The 24,911-nt window shown below is 49.6% G+C and overlaps 1 protein-coding gene across 1 annotated transcript in view; it reads left to right on the top strand.

Annotated features, from left to right (window-relative positions):
* The first annotated feature begins 9,978 nt into the window (after nucleotides 1–9,978).
* The window catches only part of DCAF12 (DDB1 and CUL4 associated factor 12), a 48,880-nt gene continuing 33,947 nt past the window's right edge, over nucleotides 9,979–24,911 (top strand). The window contains exons 1-3 of the mRNA XM_065406406.1: nucleotides 9,979–10,059; nucleotides 12,480–12,734; nucleotides 24,196–24,402. Coding sequence (XP_065262478.1) covers nucleotides 9,979–10,059; nucleotides 12,480–12,734; nucleotides 24,196–24,402 — 543 coding nt within the window. The remainder of the gene's footprint in view (nucleotides 10,060–12,479; nucleotides 12,735–24,195; nucleotides 24,403–24,911) is intronic.

The raw sequence follows: 24,911 nt of genomic DNA on the forward strand, positions 1-24,911 counted from the left end.
TTGGCTGTGGGGGAACACGGGTTAGTCAAGGAACTTGGGGGAAGGAGGGAGTCTGTGACTGACAGGTCAAGGAGACTGGAACTAGGAATCAGTGGGGGGTGGGATGGAAGGATGCAGGAGACTTGTCTGACAAGGAGCTAAGGTATGGGGGGAGAACTGGGACTGGCTGGGCAGACACTTGGACAATTTAGATTATAAGCTGTTTGGGGCAGTCTGAGTGGGTGAATTCCTGCCTAGCAGTTTCTGTCTGGGGCAGAAGCTCCACCTAGCAGTACGGGTAGAGGAACCTAGGCCTTCCCACTCTATGGGGTGCCAACCCAGGGGCCCTCTTGAACACCGTAAGGAAGGCGTCCACTACCGGCAATCCAGATAACACTTCCCAGGTTCTCTTAGTACCACTCTGTCCTTCCTCAGGGTGCATTATGGCTGGCGGCTGTCCTTGGCAACCCGGACCAAGGTTCTCTGCAGGCTAGGAGCCCTGGCTTCATGTTGCAGTCCTCCTGCAGGAGATACCCTCCTGGCCTAGTCCCTCTGCAACAGTGAATGCAGGTCTGTCTCTCTCTACCTGCCTCACAGCTGTGCTGAAGAAACTCCCTTTTAAATCCTTCCTCCAACTGGAACATGCCAGCAGCCCTGCTGGGGCGGGGCTTCCCAGACCTAGAGTTGTTCCTGAGCCCCTATCTCTCCAGTGTGGGGTTTGTCCATGCCATCATACGCACACACAAATCCTTAAGCCCAGTGTTGGAGTGTCTGAGTCCAGGCTTTGCTGTCTCCTGTATTCAGATGTTTGTTCCCTGGTCTGTGGGCTATCTGGATGGCATAAGGTTTGCATGGCCAAATACCATCTCCTAATCCAGGGGTTGGAGTCTTTCCTGGTATTTAGCCAGTGGAGGGGTGCATGATCAGTTATAAGAGGAAGGGGTTTCACAGTAGGTAATAATATCACAACACTTCTATGACTCACTTTACTGCCAAGGTCTCTTTCTCTTTAGTCAAGTAGGCCCTCCCTCATAGAAATGGTTTCTGGTTGATACAGGGTACTGGATGCTTTCCTCCCATCAAAGTCTTGGGACAACACTGCCCCTACCCCCCCATCTGAAGCATGTGTGTGGAGTATGAACTGTCATGTGACGTCAGGGTGGAAGAGGGCTGGTTGTTTGCTTTAAAAGTCTTTCAAGGTCCCAAAGGCTTTGTCACAGAGCTCGGACCAGGTGACCCTCTTGAAGCTAGAGTGCTGCTCTCATGGGAAGCTGGATATGAATCTATAGTTAGTGTTGCCAACCCTCCAGGATTGTCCTGGAGTCTCCAGTAATTAGAGATTAATCTTTAATTAAAGATTGTGTCATGTGATGAAACCTCAAGGAATATGTCCAACCAAAATTGGCAACCCAAAAATCACCTAACTTGTTTCTTGGTTGACAGAATAAGGTAATCATTCAAGACCTGGACCTTCCCAATCAGAGGTCTAAGTTTTCCATTTCTGAGGCCTGGTCTACACTAGGCTTTTATGTCGAATTTAGCGCCGTTACATCGAATTAACCCTGCACCCGTCCACACCACGAAGCTATTTAGTTCGACATAGAGCTCTCTTAAATTCGACTTCTGTACTCCTCCAAAACGAGAGGAGTAGCGCTAAATTCGAAATGGCCATATCGAATTAGGCTAGGTGTGGATGGAAATCGACGGTAATAGCTCCGGGAGCTATCCCACAGTGCACCACTCTGTTGACGCTCTGGACAGCAGTCCGAGCTCGGATGCTCTGATCAGCCACACAGGAAAAGCCCCGGGAAAATTTGAATTCCTTTTCCTGTCTGGCCAGTTTGAATCTCATTCCCTGTTTGGACAGCGTGGCGAGCTCAGCAGCACTGGCAACGATGCAGAGCTCTCCAGCAGAGATGGTCATGCAATCTAATAGAAGGAGGGCCCCAGCATGGACTGATCGGGAAGTCTTGGATCTCATCGCTGTGTGGGGCGATGAGTCCGTGCTTTCAGAGCTGCGCTCCAAAAGACGGAATGCAAAGATCTACGAGAAGATCTCTAAAGCCATGGCAGAGAGAGGATACAGCCGGGATGCAACGCAGTGCCGCGTGAAAATCAAGGAGCTGAGACAAGGCTACCAAAAAACCAAAGAGGCAAACGGACGCTCCGGATCCCATCCCCACACATCCCGTTTCTACGAGGCACTGCATTCCATCCTAGGTGCGGCCGCCACCACTACCCCACCACTGACCGTGGACTCTGAGGATGGGATATTGTCCGCGGCAGGTTCCTCGTCGGACATGTTAGCGGACGGGGAAGATGAAGAAGGAGATGAGGAGGACGAGGCAGTCGACAGCGCTGGCACCGCTGATTTCCCCGACAGCCAGGAGCTCTTCATCACCCTTACCGAGATCCCCTACCAACCGTCCCCATCCCTTACCCCGGAGACAGAATCAGGGGAAGGATCAAGCAGTGAGTGCTTTAAATATCTAAACATTTATTTTTACAAGAACTAGAATATTTATAATATTAACAATGGCTGTTTATTAAAGTGCTTAAACATGTAAACAATTAACTGCAAAAAAACTGGAATATTTACAATCGTAACAAAGGGTTTTTCATGATTTGTCTGCCTTAGGCTCTTCACAATTTAGTCCCAAGTATTTAAAATTTTTTTTACAATGTCCGGTAAGTCATGATTATGCTGCCCAAGACGCTCCACTCTTTAGTCCCAGTGCACCTACGCGAAAATCCGGTCAATATGGCCGGGGATGGAGGCGAAATCCTCATAGGAGAACTCCTCGTAGGTCTCAAGAAGGTACATTTCCAGCCTGTTCATCAGGTTCCTGGGTAGGGCGATCTTATTGGGCCCTCCGTGGTAGGACACGTTACCGCGCCACGACACCATCAGATAGTCTGGTATCATTGCCCTGCAGAGCATAGCGGCAAACGGCCCTGGTTTCTGAAGGCTTTCTCGAAACATCCTTTCCCTCTGGGACTCCGAGATCCTCAGCAGGGTGATGTCGCTCATTACGCCCTGCTTTGAATTAGGGAGGGGAATGTTAGTATTGGGACTGCTTTACAGCCACGCGGTGGAGGGAGAGGGGCAGCATACAGGGATCTTTCCCTGGAACAGCCGCGAGGGGGTGGGACAGGGGCATAGTTCATGCTGTCCTGATTGCTGGCAGCAGAGACTGGCATTGCTTTCAATGTGAAAGGAGGCCAGTGCTACTAGTACAGTTTTAAGCAGCCAGAAGTCTACGGCTTACCATGATTGCACGCTACAGAAGTTCAGGTGTCCTGCCACGCTTCTCAGATAACTGCAAGACCACTGCAGGACCCCAGGCACTGAAGGCGATGGCCGAAAATTCGACCTTGTCCTGAGTGCGCATGTGAGAGGTGCAGTGCATGGTCTTGTTCACAGAGAAAGACTAGGTTCTTTGTACACAACTTCATTTATCTGTCTCAGGAATTCACTCCATTTTTCCCATTCACACAGACACATCTGCGACTGTCTCCCAACCCAGCCTGTCAGCACACTCCCAGAGGCTAGCGCAGATTAGGAGGAGGAAGAAGAAGACGCGGGAGGACATGTTCTCAGAACTAATGAGCTGTTCCCGAGCCCAGGCAGCCCAGCAGACACAGTGGAGGGAGAACTTGTCCCAAATGCACCGAGCAGTCATGGAACGGGAGGAGAGGTGGCGTCAGGAGGACCAGCAGGCTACTGAAAAGCTGCTTGGACTTCTGAGGGAGCAAACGGACACGCTCCGGCGCCTTGTGGATGTTCTGCAAGACCGGAGGCAGGAGGACAGAGCCCCGCTGCGGTCTATCTCTAACCGCCCTCCCCCGCCACCAAGTCCCACACCCCCCTCACCCAAAGTACAAAGAAGGAGGGGCGGCAAGGGCCGTTAAAACTTTCAGTCAACCCCTGCAGACTGCTCTAGCACTAGAAGGCTCTCATTCCCCAAAATTTTAAAAGTCCTTTCCTACACACCTCACAGAAGCCCCCGTGCAAGTTTCAACCCCCACGTTTCATGTGTGGTTCATAATAAAATATTCGTTTCTGTTAATTACTGTTTCCATGATTTTATTTTGGAGGAGAGTCTGTCTGAACGAGGGGAAGGGGCATGGTAATTGGACAGGACAGTCACCTTTACCAGGGTACAGAGGCGGGGTCAGGTCCAGGATCAGGACACATACCCAGTGCAGTGACTAGTGACCCTGTTCAATCTGGGAGGTGGTTTTCGTGTTCTGGGGGGGGGGGGGTTGCTCTGTGACTTTGTGGCGGGGGAGGGCAGTTACAGATCTAATGCATCACAGAGCCCCGCAGCAGGGGAGCTGTAACCCTCCTCCCCCTGCCAGACAGTCACATAGCCGACACATACACGCTGTCCCGCCCAGGAGGGCTGGCAGGCTCTGTTGAAACAACCAGTCCACCACTGCGGAACCCGTCATTCCTGGAGTTTAGAAGCATCATTTGCATCACAACAGTAAACCCGCACCCCGCCACAGTCTGCGTCCCAGGTTTAAAACATTCCCGCGAAAACAGTAATAAAGACAACGGTGTTCATTAACAAAACAGAACAGATTTTATTTTTTGGGAAGGGGGTGAAGGGGGTATGTAACTGGAGAGGATAGTCAACGGTAACTGGGTAAAGAAACGGTGGCAAGTTCAGGTTCTGAGTCCACAAACTTAAAATTCACTGGTGACCCTGCTCAGTCTGGAAACTGTCTTTCAAAGCCTCCCGGATGCACAGTGCGTCCCGCTGGGCTCTTCTAATCTCCCGGCTGTCTGGCTGGGAGTAATCAGCAGCCAGGCGATTTGCCTCAACCTCCCACCCCACCATAAAGGTCTCCCCCTTGCTCTCACAGAGATTGTGGAGCACACAGCAAGCTGCAATAACAATGGGGATATTGGTTTCGCTGAGATCACAGCGAGTCAGTAAGCTTCTCCATCTCCCCTTGAGACGGCCAAAAGCACACTCCACCACCATTCTGCACTTGCTGAGCCGGTAGTTGAACAGTTCTTTTTCTGTGTCCAGGGCGCCAGTATAGGGCTTCATGAGCCAGGGCATTAGCGGGTATGCTGGGTCCCCGAGGATCACTGTAGGCATCTCCACATCCCCAAGAGTTATTTTGTGGTCCGGGAAGTAAATACCTTCCTGCAGCCTTCTAAACAGACCAGAGTTCCTGAACACGCGAGCGTCATGAACCTTGCCCGGCCATCCAACGTTGATGTTAGTAAAACGTCCCTTATGGTCCACCAGTGCTTGCAGCACCATTGAAAAGTAGCCCTTTCGGTTGATGTACTGGCTGGCCTGGTGGTCCGGTCCCAGGATAGGGATGTGAGTCCCATCTATAGCCCCACCGCAGTTTGGGAATCCCATCGCGGCGAAGCCATCTATGATGGCCTGCGCGTTTCCCAGGGTCACTACCTTTGACAGCAGTACCTTCACGATTGCCTTGGCTACTTGCATGACAACAACCCCCACGGTAGACTTGCCCACGCCAAACTGGTTCGCGACTGACCGGTAGCTGTCCGGCGTTGCGAGCTTCCAGAGGGCTATGGCCACTCGCTTCTGGACAGTCAGGGCTGCTCGCATCCGGGTGTCCTTGCGCTTCAGGGCAGGGGACAGCAACTCACAAAGTTCGAGGAAAGTCCCCTTCCGCATGCGAAAGTTTCGCAGCCACTGGGATTCATCCCAGACCTGAAGCACTATGCGGTCCCACCAGTCCGTGCTTGTTTCACGGGCCCAGAATCGCCGTTCCACAGTATCCACAAGACCCATTGCCACCGTGATGTCCTCGGCACTGGGTGTCGTGGTTTCAGACAGGCGTGTGCTACTCTCGGAGTTCAGGTCCTGACCCCGGTGCCGTAGCCTCCTCGCCTGATTTCTCTCTATCTGCCTCAGTGAAAGGTCGATGATGAGCTGCGATGCGTTGACAACGGCCACAACTGCAGCGATGGTCACAGCGGGATCCATGCTCGCAGTGCTGTGGCGTCCGCGCTGTCACTGACCAGAAAAGTGCGCGAACTGATTTCCCGCCGGCGCTTTCAGGGAGGGAGGGCGGGAGTGACGGTTGGATGACGACAGTTACCCAAAAGCACCCTCGACACATTTTTTTACCCAGAAGGCAATGGCGGCTCGACCCAGAATTCCAATGGGCAGCGGGGACTGCGGGAACTGTGGGATAGCTGCCCACAGTGCACCGCTTCCAATGTCGACGCTTGCCCCGTTAGTGTGGACTGACAAAGTCGAATTACTGTCCTTAGTGTGGACACACACGTTCGACTTTGTAATATCGACTCCACATATTCGATTTAACTAAAATCGAACTACTCTCGTAGTGTAGACATACCCTGACAGTATATCCCAAGTACATTACCTCAGGAAACCTAGGGTGACCAGATAGAAAGTGTAAAAAATCGGGATGGGGGTGGGGGGTAATTGGGACATCTGGTCACCCTAAGGAAACCCCAAATGGCACTTGGACAGGTTTGCAATAAGGCTGGCTTCCTCAAGGGCCATAGGACTGCCAATATATGCTTGAAGTGTTTTTCCCACTCACAACTGTAAACGACTATATTGTGTATGTAGGCTGCTGCATACTGACTGTGTGGTCACAGGACTGTGTCCATCAGCCACTGGAAGGTGGCAAGGGCCCCACGAAGGCTGAAGGGCATGGTCTTGAAATGGTACAGGCCAAAAGGTATTGCAAAGGCCATTGTTTCTCCAGATCCCTTTGATAAGGGATCTACCAGTAGCCCTTGGTCAGATCTAAAGTTGAGATATACTTTCCAGACCCTAATCACACCAACAATTTGTCAACCTTTGGCATGGGATATGTGTCAAACATGGTTATTGTTCTGTACTTCTGTACTATATATGGACCGGCTACAGAGCTTGTTTATACACACCAGATGTGTTTGTCATAATATCCTTTAATTTCCACCAGGTTTGGCTGAGGTTCATTTAAATAAGTTATTTTGCATACAGTGCCACCTATTGGCTGGACATCTCCCCTTTTAAGTTCTACATTCCTACCGTTTACAATATTTACAACTATCATACTGTCTTTGAAGTTCAGTACGTATCAGTCTGTTAAGTGTCTCTGAACTGTATTGGTTTTCAAGTTACACAACCCGAACATGTAACAACTTGGTCATCTGGCTGTCCATTAGTTGCAATGACTGGCTGTGTCGGTATGGAATCCTTGATTATTATTATTCTTGTTCTCCATCTGCATTTGCAGTTTGCTCTGCTGATTGTTCTTTCTGAGGAAAAAAACTATAGATGTCAGTGGTTTCTGTTGAACTCTCCACTGTAAATCCCGATCATGTATGACCTGGATGCTGAATTCCTTTTCTTTATGACAACTGGAGTTGTCCATCCTTTTTCTCCATCCAATTTAACACGAACACAGTCACCAGTTTCTAGACCTGGCAGTTCTCTGAGTGACCTCGGTTGTAAAAGTGTTCATAAGCTCTTTTAGCCTTTTTATCCCATTTGGCTACTGTCTGGCCACTCTGGAGATAGATTCTTTTCCAAAGCGGGAACAGTAGTTCAGAGTTGTTTTACTATCAGGAGTTGTGCTGGTCATGGACAGTGGGTGGAGCCCCCCTGGTTCTACCCCTTGCACCGGCGTGCCCCTCCCCCTTGGCCAGAGCCCCGAGACCCCCTGCCCCCTTGGCCAGAGCCACGAGACCCCTTGCCCCCCTCCGTGGCCGGAGCCCCAAGACCTCCTCCTCCCCTCCGCGGCTAGAGTCCCGAGACCCTCTGCGCCCCTCCATGGCCAAAGCCCCGAGACCCCCTCTCCCCCAGAGGAACCCTGTGTTCAACCCCCCACCCCCATGGCCAGAGGAGCCCCAGGCTAGCCGGAGCCCTGAGCCCCTCCCTCCCTCCAACCTGCCCGGAGGAGCCCCAGGCTGTCCAGAGCACGGGGCCAGCTGGCGCTGTCCATTTCTACCCATTTTAGTGCACAAATGTAGTCTCTCATAGCTACCCATACTCTGACCTGTGAGAATCCTTATGGGTTGATGTGAAGCTGTAGTTCTGTAGGTGGTCCCTCAGACCTGGAGGGAAGTGGTAGGAGTAAGAATGTGGCCCATGATGCCATGTAGTATGTTGGGAGGTGTAGGGAGCTGCTACTATGGAGTTCTCGAAGGACTGCAAAGAGTGGGAAGACTGGGCTGTTTGGACTTGTCGGTCAATCTGGGTCTGCAGCATTTGGGTTTGCCACCTGAGAAGACCCATTATGTCCTGCTGCATCTCCTTCTCCTTTTGATAGAGGGACTCCAGGGTGAGATGGGAGAATCACAGTGAAGCATAAATTGGGGTCAGATGGGAGGATCATGCTGGAGATAGATGGGAGGGTTGCACTGGGGAGTAAATGGAGGCAGATGGGGGAGTGATACAGAGGGACAGATAGAGCAAAAGAGGGTCACACTGGGGGGACAGACGGGGAGGTCATGCTGGGTGCAGACGAGGCAGAAGGGGATCACGCCGAGAAGTAGATGGGGTAGAAGCGGGGATAACCCTGGGGGGTGAGGACAGGGGGGGTCATGCTGAGAGGTAGATGGGCAAAGGGGGGATCATCTGGGGGGGGGAAGATGAGGGGGTCACGCTGAGGGGCAGAAGGGGGATCACCCTGGGAGGGATGACAGAGCATCACGCTGAGGGGTAGATGGACAGAAGGGGGGGATCACCCTGGGGGGGAAGACTCGGGGTCACACCGAGGGGCAGATGGGCAGAAGGGGGATCACCATGGGGAGGTCACACCAAGGGGTGGATGGGCAGAAGGGGGGGTCACCCAGGGATGGTGAAGACAGGGGGTCCTGCTCAGAGGTAGATGGGCAGAAGGGGGGGATCATTATGAGAGGGGAAGATGGGGGGGTCGCACCAAGGGATAGAGGGGCAGAAGGGGGGGATCACCCTGAAGGGAAAGACGGGGGGGGTCACACCGAGGGATAGAGGGGCAGAAGGGGGGATCGCCCTGAAAGGAAAGACGGGGGGTGACACCGAGGGATAGAGGGGCAGAAGGGGGGATCGCCCTGAAGGGAAAGACGGGGGGGGGGTCGCACCGAGGGATAGAGGGGCAGAAGGGGGATCGCCCTGAAGGGAAAGACGGGGGGGTCGCACCGAGGGATAGAGGGGCAGAAGGGGGGATCGCCCTGAAGGGAAAGACGGGGGGGGGTCGCACTGAGGGATAGAGGGGCAGAAGGGGGATCGCCCTGAAGGGAAAGACGGGGGGGGGTCGCACCGAGGGATAGAGGGGCAGAAGGGGGGATCGCCCTGAAAGGAAAGACGGGGGGGGTCGCACCGAGGGATAGAGGGGCAGAAGGGGGGATCGCCCTGAAAGGAAAGACGGGGGGGGGTCGCACCGAGGGATAGAGGGGCAGAAGGGGGATCGCCCTGAAGGGAAAGACGGGGGGCGGGGGTCGCACCGAGGGATAGAGGGGCAGAAGGGGGGATCGCCCTGGGACGGAAGACCGGGGTCACACCCGGGGCAGATGGGCAGAGGAGACGTGGTTCTCGCTTTGGGACAGTAGCGGCAGATCCCGTGGAAGGGATAGGGCGGGGGGGGTCAGGCCGAGGGGCAGATCACGCCCTGCGTTGCCTTCCCTGTGGTCTGCACGACAGGCCGCGCTGGGCCTTGCAGGCCAAACACCAGGCCTCTGAGGCAGGGCCGGGGGGTTGAGTCGTTCACGTCCGCCCCGTTCTCCTAGCAACCACGCAGGGCGGGGCGCTGCACAGCGAGCACCCCATCTCCGCACTGCCCGTCCTCGGCGGTTGCTAGGAAACCGCGCGACGGGAGCTCTGCCGTAAACTTGTCGTTGGGGCGTAAAATGCCGTGAAGCCCGGCCGGCTGGGCCTGCGGGCGGTGAGAGTGACCGGGTCCGGCTCCCCCGCACTTATATGCCCCGTCCCCTGGCGGCCGCCTCCCCCTCCTGCTCCATGTGGGGCCCGGGCCGGGGCCTCGGTGTCTCCCCCGCCTACTATGGCCAGGAAAACAGTTAGCAGGAAGCGGAAAGCGGCGGCTGCCACTGCGGCGGCGCCCGGAGGGCTCCGGGGGGAGCAGGTAACGGGGGAAGGGGGGAGCAGGTAACGGGGGAAGGGGGGAGCAGGTAACGGGGGAAGGGGGGAGCAGGTAACGGGGGAAGGGGCGCGGCGGGGGGGGAGCAGGTAACGGGGGAAGGGGCGCGGCGGGGGGGGGAGCAGGTAACGGGGGAAGGGACGCGGCGGGGGGGGGAAACAGGTAACGGGGGAAGGGACGCGGCGGGGGGGGAAGCAGGTAACGGGGGAAGGGGCGCGGCGGGGGGGGGAAACAGGTAACGGGGGAAGGGGCGCGGCGGGGGGGGAAAGCAGGTAACGGGGGAAGGGGCGCGGCGGGGGGGGGAAACAGGTAACGGGGGAAGGGACGCGGCGGGGGGGGAGCAGGTAACGGGGGAAGGGACGCGGCGGGGGGGGGAGCAGGTAACGGGGGAAGGGGCGCGGCGGGGGGGGGAGCAGGTAACGGGGGAAGGGACGCGGCGGGGGGGGGAAACAGGTAACGGGGGAAGGGACGCGGCGGGGGGGGGAAACAGGTAACGGGGGAAGGGACGCGGCGGGGGGGGGGAAACAGGTAACGGGGGAAGGGACGCGGCGGGGGGGGGGGAAACAGGTAACGGGGGAAGGGACGCGGCGGGGGGGGGGGAAACAGGTAACGGGGGAAGGGACGCGGCGGGGGGGGGGGAAACAGGTAACGGGGGAAGGGACGCGGCGGGGGGGGGGGGAAACAGGTAACGGGGGAAGGGACGCGGCGGGGGGGGGGGAAACAGGTAACGGGGGAAGGGACGCGGCGGGGGGGGGGGAAACAGGTAACGGGGGAAGGGACGCGGCGGGGGGGGGGGGAAACAGGTAACGGGGGAAGGGACGCGGCGGGGGGGGGGGAAAACAGGTAACGGGGGAAGGGACGCGGCGGGGGGGGGGGAAACAGGTAACGGGGGAAGGGACGCGGCGGGGGGGGGGGGAAACAGGTAACGGGGGAAGGGACGCGGCGGGGAACCCTGCAAGGGCTCAGCTCATGGGGGCGTGAAGCGGTTCTGCCTGCGGAGCAGGTAATCGACCCCTCCTTCTCCCCCCCCCCCCGGAAACCGGGGGACGCTGCGCGGGGAGAGCTGGGTCCAGGGAACAGGTAATTTCGGGGGGAGGGAAGGTCCGAGGTCGGTGCTCGGGTAGGAGGGAAAGGGCAGGGCCTAGGTCGGCGCCAGCGGGGGAAGGGCCGGGTCGGCCCCGGGGGAGGGCTGCAGACGGTGCAGGTAACGGGAGGCGGGGGCCCGGGGTGGGTGTCGGCTCTAGGGAAAGGGAAGGAGGGGTCCTGGGGAAGGAAGCGATGGCGGTGGGGCGGGCTGAGGGGGCCGGGACGGACAGGAGTAGGTTCCCTCCGCCCCCGGGCCGGCGGAGGCTCGAGGGGAGACTAGGTAGGTAATGGGGGGAACAGGTATCGGGGGTGGGCGCTAATCGACCCCGGGGCTCAGGCCTGGTAACAGGGGGAGTTGGGGTGGGGAGTAACCGAGGGGATGAGCCAGTTCCGTCCCGGCCGGCCAGCCTCCTGCCGCTCCCTCGGGTGCCGCCCAGGCTTGGGCCCTGGGTCACCTGCCCTCCGCCCCGGGAGAGAGGCTGGCACCTGGCTAGCCTGCTGCGGGGGGGTGCCAGAGGGGAGCCGTGGTGTCAGGGGCGGTCCCCTGGGGAGCAGCGCCCGGGCAGGGAGCCGGGGGGGCCCCTCCCCACATCCCAGCGGGGCTCCCGAGCAGGGCTCCGGCCGCTGCCCGTGTTTTGGTTCGATCGTTCGAACCCTGTAACCGACTCGCACTCCGGGGCCTGGGGCGGAGGGAGGCGGGCGCTGCTGCTCCTGTGTAGGAAACTCACTAGTGGGTCCTGATCAACCCACCCCTCCCTCCTCTTCAGTCACTGGCAAGCCAGTAGTGCTCGATGCTCCGGAGTGATTGTAAACGGAGTGGGAGGAGGTGCTTTGGAGCTCAAGTTACTACTCAGGTCGGTATTGAACCAGGCTGTGCATTTTAAAAAACCGCTCCTCCTTTGTGTTTGAATAAGGAAGCTATTTGCTGGAACACTTCCACACACACACATCCCAGTCAGTCTAGGTTTGATACATTTCTATCGAAATTGACATAATTAGACCTGTCATTAAACTATCTTTACCTGGGATACTTTCAGCTGTTTTAAAGTGCTTTGGGATTTCCTGTTGGTCATAGGCATCTTTGAAATTTCATTGAAAGAGCAGCACACTGCAGTCAGAATTGGTGCCTGACAAATACGTATTTTAAGATTCTTAATATGGCTGAAGTTTATGCTGGAATGGGTAACCCTCTCGTATAGTATTTTAGGGTAGGTTACAAGATTTCATTTGTTCATGGATAACTTCATCTTTAATACAGAACCATACATTATTTAAAATATACTGTTACTACAGCATTGAATTTTGATTGTCATTCACAGTATGGCTGGGATCACTCAGCTCACAAAAGGAAAAGACTACCCCCAGTAAAAAAGTCTCTGGTGTACTACCTGAAAGGCAGAGAGGTTCGGCTGCAGAATGAATCCAGCTACCACCGTTTGTTGCATGGATATGCAGCACAGCAACTTCCCAGTCTCCTGAAAGAGAGAGAATTTCATCTTGGGACCCTTAATAAAGTTTTTGCGTCTCAATGGTTGAACCACCGACAAGTGGTGTGTGGGACAAAATGCAACACAGTAAGTGTGACTTATTTGTTTTTTCCTCTGATAATTACAACTACTATTTTTATGCCTGGCCTATGTGTAAATTCAGCCTGTTTCCTTTCTATCAGAGGAGTTTACTACTTTTCTGAGTTGAGTCTTGGTTTCTATCATGAGGATGTCAAGATTTGATCATTATTGGCTTTTATGGAAGGTAGCTGTAGAGGTGTAGGCCTGTTTAGTAACTAAGGCTAATAATAAAATAAGGCTCCATTTCTCATTACTCATTCTTGTACGTGTTGCTCTCTGTGTACCATATTCTGTAAGTGCTTTTAAAGGGGCACTATGAAGATAATTTTGCATTTAGGTGTATGATTTTTTTTCTCAATTTTATGGTCATAAACTGCTAAACTCCATTTTAAATATCCATTTTTTCCCATTTTGGTTTACTTTTGTTAACTTTATTCCATTTGGGCATGTGAAGTAGATTAGTTAATTTCATTTGTTTCTGGTAAAGCTAAACATTTTCAGGTTCTTAGTGCTGCAGTATTTGGATTTCGAACACCTCAGAGAAGTCATTGCAAAAGTCCATTGACTAAACTGGGGCCAGGATTGCACATTTCAAGCTACATGAAGCTTGATGGAGAAATAAATGTTGGCCGTACGCTAAGTTGAGGGGACTCACAAAAAGAGAGCATGTGCTGGAGCAAACTGATAAATGACACAGCACCAAGTCACCTAGGCTGCATGGTATATGAGAAGCTGATTTAACTGTTTTTTGGCTTAAACATTTTGCAAAATGTGAGGAAATTGCATTTAGCTGTAATAAATTGGTAGAAATGGTATTTTCCCATTTAATTTTGTTTTTAAAGTATAACTGCTGTTGTAGTGATGGCTACAACAAAAATGGCTGAATTTAGAAAACTTGGCATGTAAATCTCTTAATGAGAACTAGTGCCTAGCTATATAAATTAAAATAGCTACATCATTTAAACAACTCTTGAGCAAAGCCTAACAACGCCTTGTCCTCTCTCCACTTACATTCTTCCTGCTCTGGGACTGCTGCTGGGACAGTTTACATGAGGGAGACTTAGCGAAACACAATAAATGCTTAGAAAATCTTTGTCCTTTCATGAGAATTGTAGGCCTTGCAGGGCTGCAGTGGTTTTTGCTTCATTCTGCACTTTTTATCCGTACATTACAAAGGTACAAATGGGCTGCTACCTTGTTAACAGAGTCTTGTGGGAAACTGTTGCTAAAGCTGAGGAATAAAAGTGGGGAAACTAACCTTGCTGTTATGCCCTCATCTCAGTGAGGTGTAAAAGCCAGAGACTAATGGGGGCTATTTAAATGTCAATATGAAGCACATAAAAGAGAAAAAGCAAAAGATGGAAGGTAACATTGCTTCTTCATAACTGTGAAACATTAAGGAAATGCAAAAATGAAGGTTCTTTAGCCACTCTAGCGTGGCCACTTTATGGTACATATTTAATAGGGTTTTAAACCACACATTTAAGTAGAAAATATTCCATGCACTGTAGTCATGTGCACTAACAATAGGAAGGTTAACTGATTCCCACAAAGGGCTAAATTGTGCTATATGGAATGTAAATCTGGAGTAATTCATTAGCGTCAGTTGAGTTGCATGTAGTTTACACTAATGTAAAGGATTTAGCTCATAGTGTTTACTTTAATGAAAACTTTAACACACATCAACAGTTTTTTGCATTATGTAAGCTGCCTTTGGCTATATCATAACAACATTAAAATTACTTTTTCATCATAAAATTAAAATGTATTGAGACAATGTTAGCTGTGGCTTTGTTTTTGATGAATCTGCAGTGCATGTGGTTGGTTATTTCATAAGTAATGTAAAGACCATGGACAGCTGTATCAGTTGCTACAGCTTCTATCAGATACAGAAGTAACTTCTTGTTTGAGTCTCTGGGTCCTTAATTTTTTCCTATAAATGTCCCTGTACATATTCTTGCACAGAGGTGGGCAAACTACGGCCCGCAGGACTGTCCTGCCCAGCCCTTGAGCTCCTGGCCAGGGAGGCTAGCCCCTGGCCCCTCCCCTGCTGTTCTCCCTCCCCCACAGCCTCAGCTCGCCATGCCGCCAGTGCTCTGGGCGGTGGGGCTGCGAGGTCCTGCTGGGCAGCACGGTGGTGTGGCTGGCTCCGGCTGGGCGGCGTGGCTGACAGACATGCTGCTCTGAGCGGCATGGTAAGGGGGTGGGGAGCGGGGGAGGGGGGGGTTGGATAAGGGGCAGGGGGCAGTCAGGACAGGGAGCAGGGGGCGGTTGGATGGGGCGGAGCTTGGGGGGGGCAGGGCAGCGTTCAGCGGATAGGGAATGGGGGGGTTGGATAGGCATGGGAGTCAGTCCCAGGGGGCCTGTCAGGGGGCGGGGGTGTGGATAGTGGTTGGGGCAGTCAGGGGACAAGGAGCGGGGGGGGGGTTGGATGAGTCGGGAGTTCTGAGGGGGGCACTCAGGGGCGGGAAGTGGGAGGGGGCGGATAGGGGGTGGGGGCCAGGTTCGATCATTGTCCTTAAGTATCGTGGATTTCACAATTGGCAAGTTTTAAATAAAATTTGGTATCTATTTTGTATTTGTTACTAAAATATATATGACAAAGGATCCTATCCTAGTATCTCTGCCAAAACTCAAACACACAATAGATTGACTTCTCTGAGGCGAGTTCTTATTTTGTCATTATTGTACAGTGACTAGCACAGTGGGGCCCTGTCCCTTGATTGGATTCTGTAGGTGCCAGTGCAATACACATAACCAAATACAGCTAGCAACTGTCACCCCTACCCTGCAACCTTGGGTGCTTTACAATATCTAAGCTGCTTCGTTTTAAGTGTAAACCAATTTTTACTGGAAAAAATGCTGGGTTTTACAAAAAGTAGTATTCGTTTTTTCTGATTTTCACCCTACTTTTGTATAATTCAAATATATACAAAAATAACTTGTTTTATTAGGAAAATGCAATAGATTGCATGAGATGTATGTATTACAATAACACATTAGTCTGTTTATATGCAAAGCTGCCTGTTGAAGTAAGGCTATGTAGAAGATACACACAGTAAATAAACAGGCACGCACACACACAAGCTCTGAAGTGGCATGTGCGTCTGAACATAGTGATGAATATCACCCTCACCGCATACACATTAAAAGCTGTTAGCAGATACCGTTTTAAAGATCTGACACACACAATGGGAAGAAAACAAAAATCTGTATCTGAATACGTTTCAGAACACAAGGAAGTATTCAAAAGTTTTAAAAAAAGAAAAACACTCAACTTCATCCTTTTCTCCTGTATGTGCTGCAAATGGTGTGACCCAGTTATTAAATGTAAATATTTATAGGCTAATAGTTCTAAGTCTACAACAGTAAACTGTTCAAATGAAAAGTTTGATTTGGAGATGTATTGCTATCTTAAACTCGGAGGTGGTGTTCTGTTTTAGTTCTGCAGCAAACCACATTGAATTCCATTAATCAAAGCATTAATCTACTTCTTCCCCCGTCCTTCCGTCCACCAAAATAAACCCCAATATTTACCCAGAATTTTTTCCCCCCACTGATTTTTCACTTGTTTTTGTTGTGGTGGTAATAAACGCCGATAGATTCTTGGGAAATAAATACAATAGGAAATGAAGGGCCCTAACAATGCCTTGCTGAAGTAGCTGCTACTTGGGCTGCTCGCAAACAGCCTTCCAGTTTGCAAGCCACACCATGTCTGTGTGTAACTGTAGCCTGCCAGCCACACTTGGGTTACACTCTAGCTCCAACCAGCCTTGGTTATACTGCAGAGTGATCCCAATACACCGTGTTTTGGATTTTCCCACAGAAATGTCTGTCCTGTACTGCCCAGCCCTCTCCTGGACAATATAAATTATATTAGGTCCACTATTTCTTTAAAAGAATAATATGCACACAACTTGTCACACCAAATGGAGTTACCCAGACACTTCAATTTAAACACAATGGATTAGATAAAACAATAAAGTAAGTTTATAAACTACAAAGAGATTTTAAGTGAGTACAAGTAATGGGGCATTAAAGTAAAAAATTATTACAAGAAAAATAAAGATAAGACATTTACTAGTATTCAGCTTCACAAACTATTTCAGATTCAAGCAGTTTCTTAACATATGCTTTCAGCAGTCTTACTGACCAAACCCTGTATGTCAGGGCCCTTTCTCCCACAGTTGAACAGATGTTTCCTTTGTCACTTCAGTGAATGCAATGGGCAGGGAGAGAGAGAGAAGGGTCCCTTGGCTTGTGTTCTCCTTTTTATAGTTTCAGTCCACTTCTTGAAAACATTTCAGCTGTGCACCAGGAGACAAAGTCTATGTGGAAGGATGGTCCCTGCTGCTTTTTTTTCTCACCTGTTTGAGCTTTTTGTTTCCCTTCCTGCTTGATGACTCCGTTTACAGCTTGAATGCAAATGAAGTAGAGAACATACTCCTTTGTTTTGGACAGAACTGTTTGCCAGCTCCTGTTTGGGAAGGGCTATGGGGATTGAAATGTGTTATTAATGCCATATGGGGGTATCTTATAACTTCAGTGTTGTCGCTCACTTTACCAGAACAGTGAGCAGCAAATAATGAGTTTTCAAATGATACCTCACAAGGCATACTTTGTACAAAAACTATTACAATAGTGCATAGGGTGTGAACAAAGGGCTGCATTCTGTCACAAGCCCTGTCCCTTGATTGGGGTCTCTAGGTGCCACTGCAGTACATGTAACCACATAGAGCTAGCAACTGCTCCTCACCCCCAAACTGAGAGACTTTTACATGTCTGTCAAAGGATATTTTAAGGCCCATATAACAGTATCTAAATACCAATGATTGGTACCAGATATTTAGGCAGAGGAGCAAGGATGGATATGATTGCAAACAAACTAGAGAGAGAAACTTCAGGGCTGTTTGGGAGATGACTAGATTTGGTGCTTGGAAACCCCATTGTGGCACCATAAAGGGGGCTGGAATGTCTGAACTTTAGTGTGTTTGAGGGGCCTCTCTCTTTAATCTTCCTAGCTCTGGGGAAGGTCTTTTTACTAAACCCCAACCCCAAAAATGAGTTGATCACTCTGCAACTTCAGGTTCAAAACACTGTCCAGAACATACACTGTTCTTGTTCGTAGTAAAAGTTGAGGGGACTTCCTGTAAGCTCCGACAAGAAAATATTAGAGCTATGATGTCACTCCACTTACCTAATGGATTTGGTTGTCAGTTGCTTCCTGTCTAGCAGAGGGAGGCAGCACTCCTTGCTCTTAGATTTCTTCTTTCGCCCTGTCAGGATTGATTGCTAAGTTTGGGCTCAGAACCTCAAGTTTTCCTTTTATTGGCTGTTTCTGAACTGGCTTTTCAAAGGGATGAGTGGTTTGCTTGCTAATGCCGATTAGACAGCCTTTCTCCCCCCAAGTGATTATTGTGTTGTGCTCAGAGCCTCAGCAGTCCCGCTGCAAGTCACCAGCTCTTGTTTGTGTTTGAATATTTGTCGCCTGTGCAGGAGGCTGTATGCCAGCACTGGGCCCAATCTCCTTTGCACTTAAGGAGATCAGCAGACTAGTCCCATGTGATCAGTCCTGAGTTTGTGCCAGAGCTGACCAGGTGGTGATCAAATGTAAGAGCGCTTTTTCTTCCTCTTAAATGACAAGACAATCATGAGGAACACAATGGGCTCCTGACATTGCAGCACTTTGCTACTAGAGAGCGTACATGGTAATTCTCCCCCTTGTCTGGATGCAGGCTCTGATAGCCCCTGAGAGAAAGCATGGTTTAATATTTCCTTTGCAAGCCAATTTACTTTCCACTCTAATTACAGCATAGACCTACCCTAAGAGGTAAACACCCACGGCTGGTCCATGTTGGCTGACTCGGGCTTGCAGGACTGGGGGGCTACAGGACTATTTAATTGTGGTGTAGACATTTGGGCTGAGGCCTCTTCTTCCCCTCCCCCCCCCGCCCCCCCGCAGGGTCCAGAACATCTACACTGCAATTAAACATCTCCAGAGCCTGAGTCCTGCAAGCCTGAATCATCTTACACAGACCAGCCGTGGGTGTTTAATTGCAGTGTAGACATACCCTATGTGTCTGAAATGGAGGATAGAGGAGAAGGGTGTTCTTCCCTGGCATCAGGGTTTCAGTCTCTTCTCTTATAAGCCTACATTTAGAGTCTGTAACCCTGAGGGTGCAGCCTCCTGAACAGACTAAATCTGACTTGGTGCAAATGAGCTTCTAAAGGAGACCCGTTCTTTCAGTTGCATGTTGATAAATAGGTGACCATTTTTTGTTCCCATAAGTAGTTGCTGTTCTGCCATCTGCTGCATGATGCCATTCATTTGCATTCATATTTTTCTTCAAATTCTGTTTTGGCATTTCTCAGGAGATATGTGATGGGGTGTCAAAATTGATGCCCATTGGTAGGTTCAGTCTCTTCCCTCTGCATCCTTTGCAGTCTGTTTAAAAATATTAACGGTCTTGGCAGCCTCTTGGAATTAAACACAATGGGAGAGGCACATGAGAAACTGACCAACTAGGCTTCAGCGAGGAGCAAATAGAACAATAACACTCGTCTCTTGTTGACAAGCATCACCCCAACCTGAAAACAGTTTGTAATTAAAATTGCTGAGTGTCGTAGGGACACCATCTTGGTGTAATGTGACATTTGGTCTCTGGTACTAAGGGCTAGTGTTCAAGTTTGCAAGTAGGCTTATATGCTGCTGTTGTAATTTCTATCTAGGTTCTTATTGTGCCCATCACATGGCATAGAACTTATGGCCTCTTTCTGCCTATTTGTTAGCTTCTCAAACAAATGTTCCTGTTCTACACTGCCCCTTATGCATGGATTGTTCTCCATGAACTGATCCATAAGACCACTACCCTTTCTTCACATCTATCCCTTAAGAAGCACCAGTACTGAGATACTGATAAGTGGGTTTTATGCTGGAGGTACTGAGATTTATGCTTATTCCAATCTCTTTTGTGAGGAAGTCCTACCAGTGTGAGAGCTTGAACTGTTCATAAAGAAATATTACTGTTTAAAGAGTGAAGGCTAATGCATAACCTACTGTAAACCACTTTCCATTCTGGTTTGACAAACTTGCTGTCAACTCTGTGACCTTACTTTTCAGCAAGACAGGCCTGGTCAACAACAAACTCAAATGCTGACATAACCAAAATACAGTTTAGTTTATACGGAAGTAGCAATGTTACTTCCTGCAAGAGTTTGAAAGAATTGCTGTGCAAAAGGAGTACAGTATGATGTGCTTATTTGTCACACAAGGAAAGTTAGCGTGCAGGCACAAACCTGGTACCGTATAAATTTAAGTTTGTGCCCACTTATGGCGTTTATAGAAAGTACACTAACTAGAGGGTCACACATCTTATTGAGTGTATAGTTCAGCCTGCATAAGCAATGAGAGCAGCATATTAAGATCTTGCCTGTGGTGCAGTCGCAGCTGCAGTATGCCAGAGATATGTCTTCAGCACTAAATGAGCTCTCTGCGGTTTGTAGTCAGTGGAAATCCGCTCTTCCCCATTTTTTCAGTTTTCATCAAAATCAATAGTTTTGCCTATTGATGCATAGAGCATTCCCTGGAATTTTGGAATTTATCAGATGGAGTATTCTAAATGTATCCTGTTGCAGACAGACAAATGCCACTGAGTTTGTAGGACTTTGCTTTGCCCAGCCAAACATTTTTGGTTACAAAAGATAAAATGGGGCATGCAAGTCATGTGGCTGTGTGCAATGTACTGATGAGTTTGGCTTTCCTCCTTGCTGTCTCTGAAAGGCTGGTAAAGAACCAAAATGGAACTGACAGAAGAACTTGCAAACTGATTTAAGTACTTTATTAAGAGAGGAAGGCTGGATTGTGCGGTAAAAGCACTGGCCTGTGTCTCTGGAGATTTGGGTTCAACTTCTGTCTCTGCCAAAGGCTTCACTGTGTGACCTTCAAGGAACTCACTTAATTGCTGTCTGCCTCAATTCTCCCACTGCGAAGTGGAGATCATTCTTTTGTATGGTCTAGTTTGATTGTAAGCTCTGTGAGGCAGGAACTGTCTCCCAAGTGCATGTATATCACCTAGTACAATGGGGCCCTGATTGCTGCTGGGATTTGTAGGTGCTACTGTAATACAAATTCTAAAGAATGCATAAAGTTAGTAATCAAAGAAGGTACAATGAGATGGGTCAAATGTAGCCATAGCTAGAGCACTGCAGATCTGCAGATATTCACGGACCATGTTTGTGGATCACGGATCGAATGTGGATAGAAATGTTGTATCCGCTCAGGGCTTTAGCCATAATATCCATAAGCTAAAGGGATGTGGCTGTGGCAACTGTAAGTCCCAGCATTCCGTGTTTACATTGACCCAGGCATTCTCGTCTTGATCCTTGAGCAGCGTAGACATCACAGCCTATACCTCTGATTCAGAGATGAGGAATCCTAGAAGCTAGAGATGGGAAAGGTCTGTTGGGTCATCCAGTCTGTTTCTGTGCTAGTGCAAGATTGTTCCCCGCTGGCCAGCTTGAGTCTGCTCCATTTGATACAAACTAGGTGTGATCCTTTGGTTCCTGGTAGTTGCCAAAGCATTCTTTTGTCTGGTTAAAGCTTAGATGCCATGTTACTGCATACTGACAATTGATACAAATCACTCTTTGCTGCTAGTTAATACGTTTATGAAAGAAGATAAAGAAACAAATCTACATAACTAACCATTCAGGTATAGGCAGCTATCCAGTGCTTAGCATGTCAGCATAAGCTTGCCCCATGAGTTGTGGTTTTTGAGCGCAGACCAGGATGAAAGTTCCACCCAAAGGTGAGTTATTGAGGGAGGGGTTCTCATTCTCACTTGAGATGGGGAGGTGAGAAGGGAAAACCACTAGGGTTTTATAGTGTAGCCATTCCAGAACTTTCTTAACCATCATAGAGACCAGACTGCTATAGACACCTGGAAGAGCATATGCATCCATCCTCTTATTTTCAGTCACAATGATGTCCTGGGTTTGTTTGGGACATTTAGCAAATGATGGGGAATAGGGCATTTCTGACTTAAGGTTTAGATGCCATAACTTGCTGGGTTTTAAAAAAAAAAAACTATTGAATTTAAAGCAACCGAATATTTCACACTTCTGAATGCATGAATTGATAACAGGATCATGGTTTCTGCCTTCCTGCTTCTTGCACTGTTGGACAGCACGGCATCTGTCTTACTGGCTGTGTTAAAGCCAGTTCAATAGACATATCAGTGGCTGCGTTTAGCCTCCTGTTAGTTCCTTCCAGTCCTACACTTCTGTGATTCTTACTAGATCATGAGCAAATGTAGTGAAACCAGAAAGACCTGTAGGCAGTCGATAGTGCAAATTGAAAATCGGCCACCGCTTCCCCTTTTTCACACCTGCTGCCTCATGATGGTCTTGGTTACCGTGCTAAACTCAAGCTATTCTGGTTATTTTATTCTTTGCTTTAATTATTTTTAGATCATTCAAAAATGTTAGGCACCTCACGGAAACAGTCCCTGCCTCTAAGAGCTTATAGTCTACAGTTTAGGTCCAAATCCTTAACACCGCTAAATATCTCTTTGTTAGAACTGCAGTGGAATTTAAGAAAACAGTGACATGCAGTAGAAGTAAGGGATTTCAAATGCAATGTGTTGGGGAGGGAGAAAGAGAACCAGAAACCTAGAACAGGACTGACAGAACAGGCTGGCACAGAAGGAGAGTAAAGTACTGTCACAGGCTCATAGCATGAGCAACAAATTGAAACTTAAAACATGTTAGTTTGGTTGCTTGCTGTAGGTGAATGCTATTAAGCATGGAAGACCAAAAAAATTAAAGCAGAAGGATTGGGTGTCAATAAACCTTGACATTGTTTGTCCAAGCCCCCTTTTATGTGTGTCTCTAGTTTCTCAACCCTCTTATAGATATTTGGTGGGGCCCTAATGGTTTTGCATTAGTGTCAGTTTTTTAGACTTTCACCTACAGTGTCAAATGCCTGCCCTGGGTGCCCGATGCAGCTTGTATGATATATTGATGTGATACATATGGCATATTCAGAGTCTACAGAATCAAAGGTTTTATTTTTTTTTAAAGAAGTTTCTAACACACACAGTTGTGAAGAAAACCTTCCAAACATGAACCAGGTGTAACCAATGCAATGCTGTTCCCCTCAGTCTGCAGGCATTCTGACTCCATTAATCTGAGTGGCGTGAACTGCCCTGTCTCTCATTAATCCCACTGCAATGCTAGCCTCCAAGCCTAGTGGTGGCACGTGCACATGGTTGCACTACTTATTTAATTGCTGATGGGTGAAATAAAGAAGAGGGCGGGAATTGGGAGTTCCTGCTGGAAGAAAATAGGACACGAATGAGAGGGGGAGACAATACTTTGGAGGAAGGGAAGAAATAGTCATAGTCCTAGGGAGAGTGGTGCTGAATGTGACCGTAAATACTGAACAAGTTGCGATGTTCAGATACTCTGTAAAGGCTGTTTTCTACTCTGATTTCTGTGCAAAACTCCCATTGGTAACAGTGGGAACTCCGTTGTGTATTGAAAGTAGTATGCAGTGCTAGACTTTTGTTTCCTAAACAAAAATGGACTTCATCCCTCTCCACAGAACGAGTTGGACTTCTCTGGCTTACACGGATGTGTAGATGTGTGGGATAGCAACTGTAAGATCTACAATTATATTACACGTTATGGGTTTAACTTAATGTTTATGATTTGATGCTTATTAGGGAATGGAAAAGAATTATTAGTTTTCTGAGGCAACTGACAAAGAAATGATACGTAAATATAAACTGCATTCTAAGCACCAGAAACTCTTGTGCTGACCCCATTATAGAAGTGTCCAGCAAAGTGATAAATTCAGAACATGTTCCCTGTACTTTTCCCATTTCATTAATTCAGCTTCTTAAAAGCCTTTGATACTAAGGGTATGTTCAAGGAAATGCTACAAGTGTGATTAAAAGGGACAGTTAGCCTGAGCCCCGCAAGCCTAAGTTAAGGGGCTGTTGAATTGCAGTGTAGATGTTCAGCAGGCTGCAGCCCAAGAGCTGAAAGTCTACTCTGCAATTCAACAGCCCTTTAGCCTGAGCCAGCTGGCATATGGGCCAGGGTGTCTAATTGCAGTGTAGACATACCCTAAGTGTCCTATGTTTGGATTTAAAGAAACAGTCAACTTAGCACTTTTGTCTTGAGTGCTGGATTTCTGTTCTTACAGGTAACACTTAAGAAGTTACCTTAAAATCCGTTGCTAAAAATTTAACTCTGTCCCTTTTAATCACACTTGTAGCATTTCTTTGAACATAAATTTTTGTGGCTTAGCTTTGAATTTAAGCACCATTATGAGAATCGACAATGTCATAACTCTGATCGAGAGTGGATCAAGTGACCTGCCATTTTGTTTCTCTTCAAACTTATGACGTGATTTTGGTTCAATGGCTCTGTCTCTACAACTTCATGTACATCTGTCTTTCAGCTGTTTGTGGTAGATGTCCAGACTGGTCAAATTACGAAGATTCCTATTCTGAAAGACCGGGAACCTGATATGGTAAACCAGCAGGGCTGTGGTATTCATGCAATTGAGCTAAACCCTTCGAGGACGCTCTTGGCTACAGGAGGAGACAATCCAAACAGCCTTGCGATTTATCGTCTGCCTACACTCGATCCCGTCTGTGTGGGAGATGTAAGTTAACGTATTTGGGCAAGGTACAGCGTCACTCAGTAGGTCGGGGTGGGCAAACTACAGCCCACGGGCCGGATCTGGCCCCTCAGGGCTTTGGATCAGGCCCGCGGGATTGCCACCCCCATGGCGCCGCGCCACTCCCAGAAACGGCTGGCACCACATCCTTGCGGTCCCTGGGGGATAGGGGGCAGAGGGCTCCGCACGCTGTCCTCACCTGTGGGTTCCACACCCGAAGTTCCCATTGGCTGCAGTTCCCCGTTCCAGGTAAGTGGTGTCGGGTTGGAGTCCGCACCCCGAACCCCTTCTGCACCCTGCACCCCAAGCTTCCTGCGCTCTGAACCCCTGCCCTGATCCCCGCTCCTGCACTCCGAACCCTTGCCATGAGCCCCCTCCCGCACTCCGCACCCTTTCTCCACCCCTACCCCTTGCCCTGAACCCCTTCCTGCACACCACATCCCCTCCCACACCCCACACTCCCTCCTGCACCTCAACCCCCTGCCCCAGCCCTA

The sequence above is a fragment of the Emys orbicularis genome, chromosome 6, assembly GCF_028017835.1.
Source record: "Emys orbicularis isolate rEmyOrb1 chromosome 6, rEmyOrb1.hap1, whole genome shotgun sequence".
Lineage (NCBI taxonomy): Eukaryota > Metazoa > Chordata > Testudines > Emydidae > Emys > Emys orbicularis.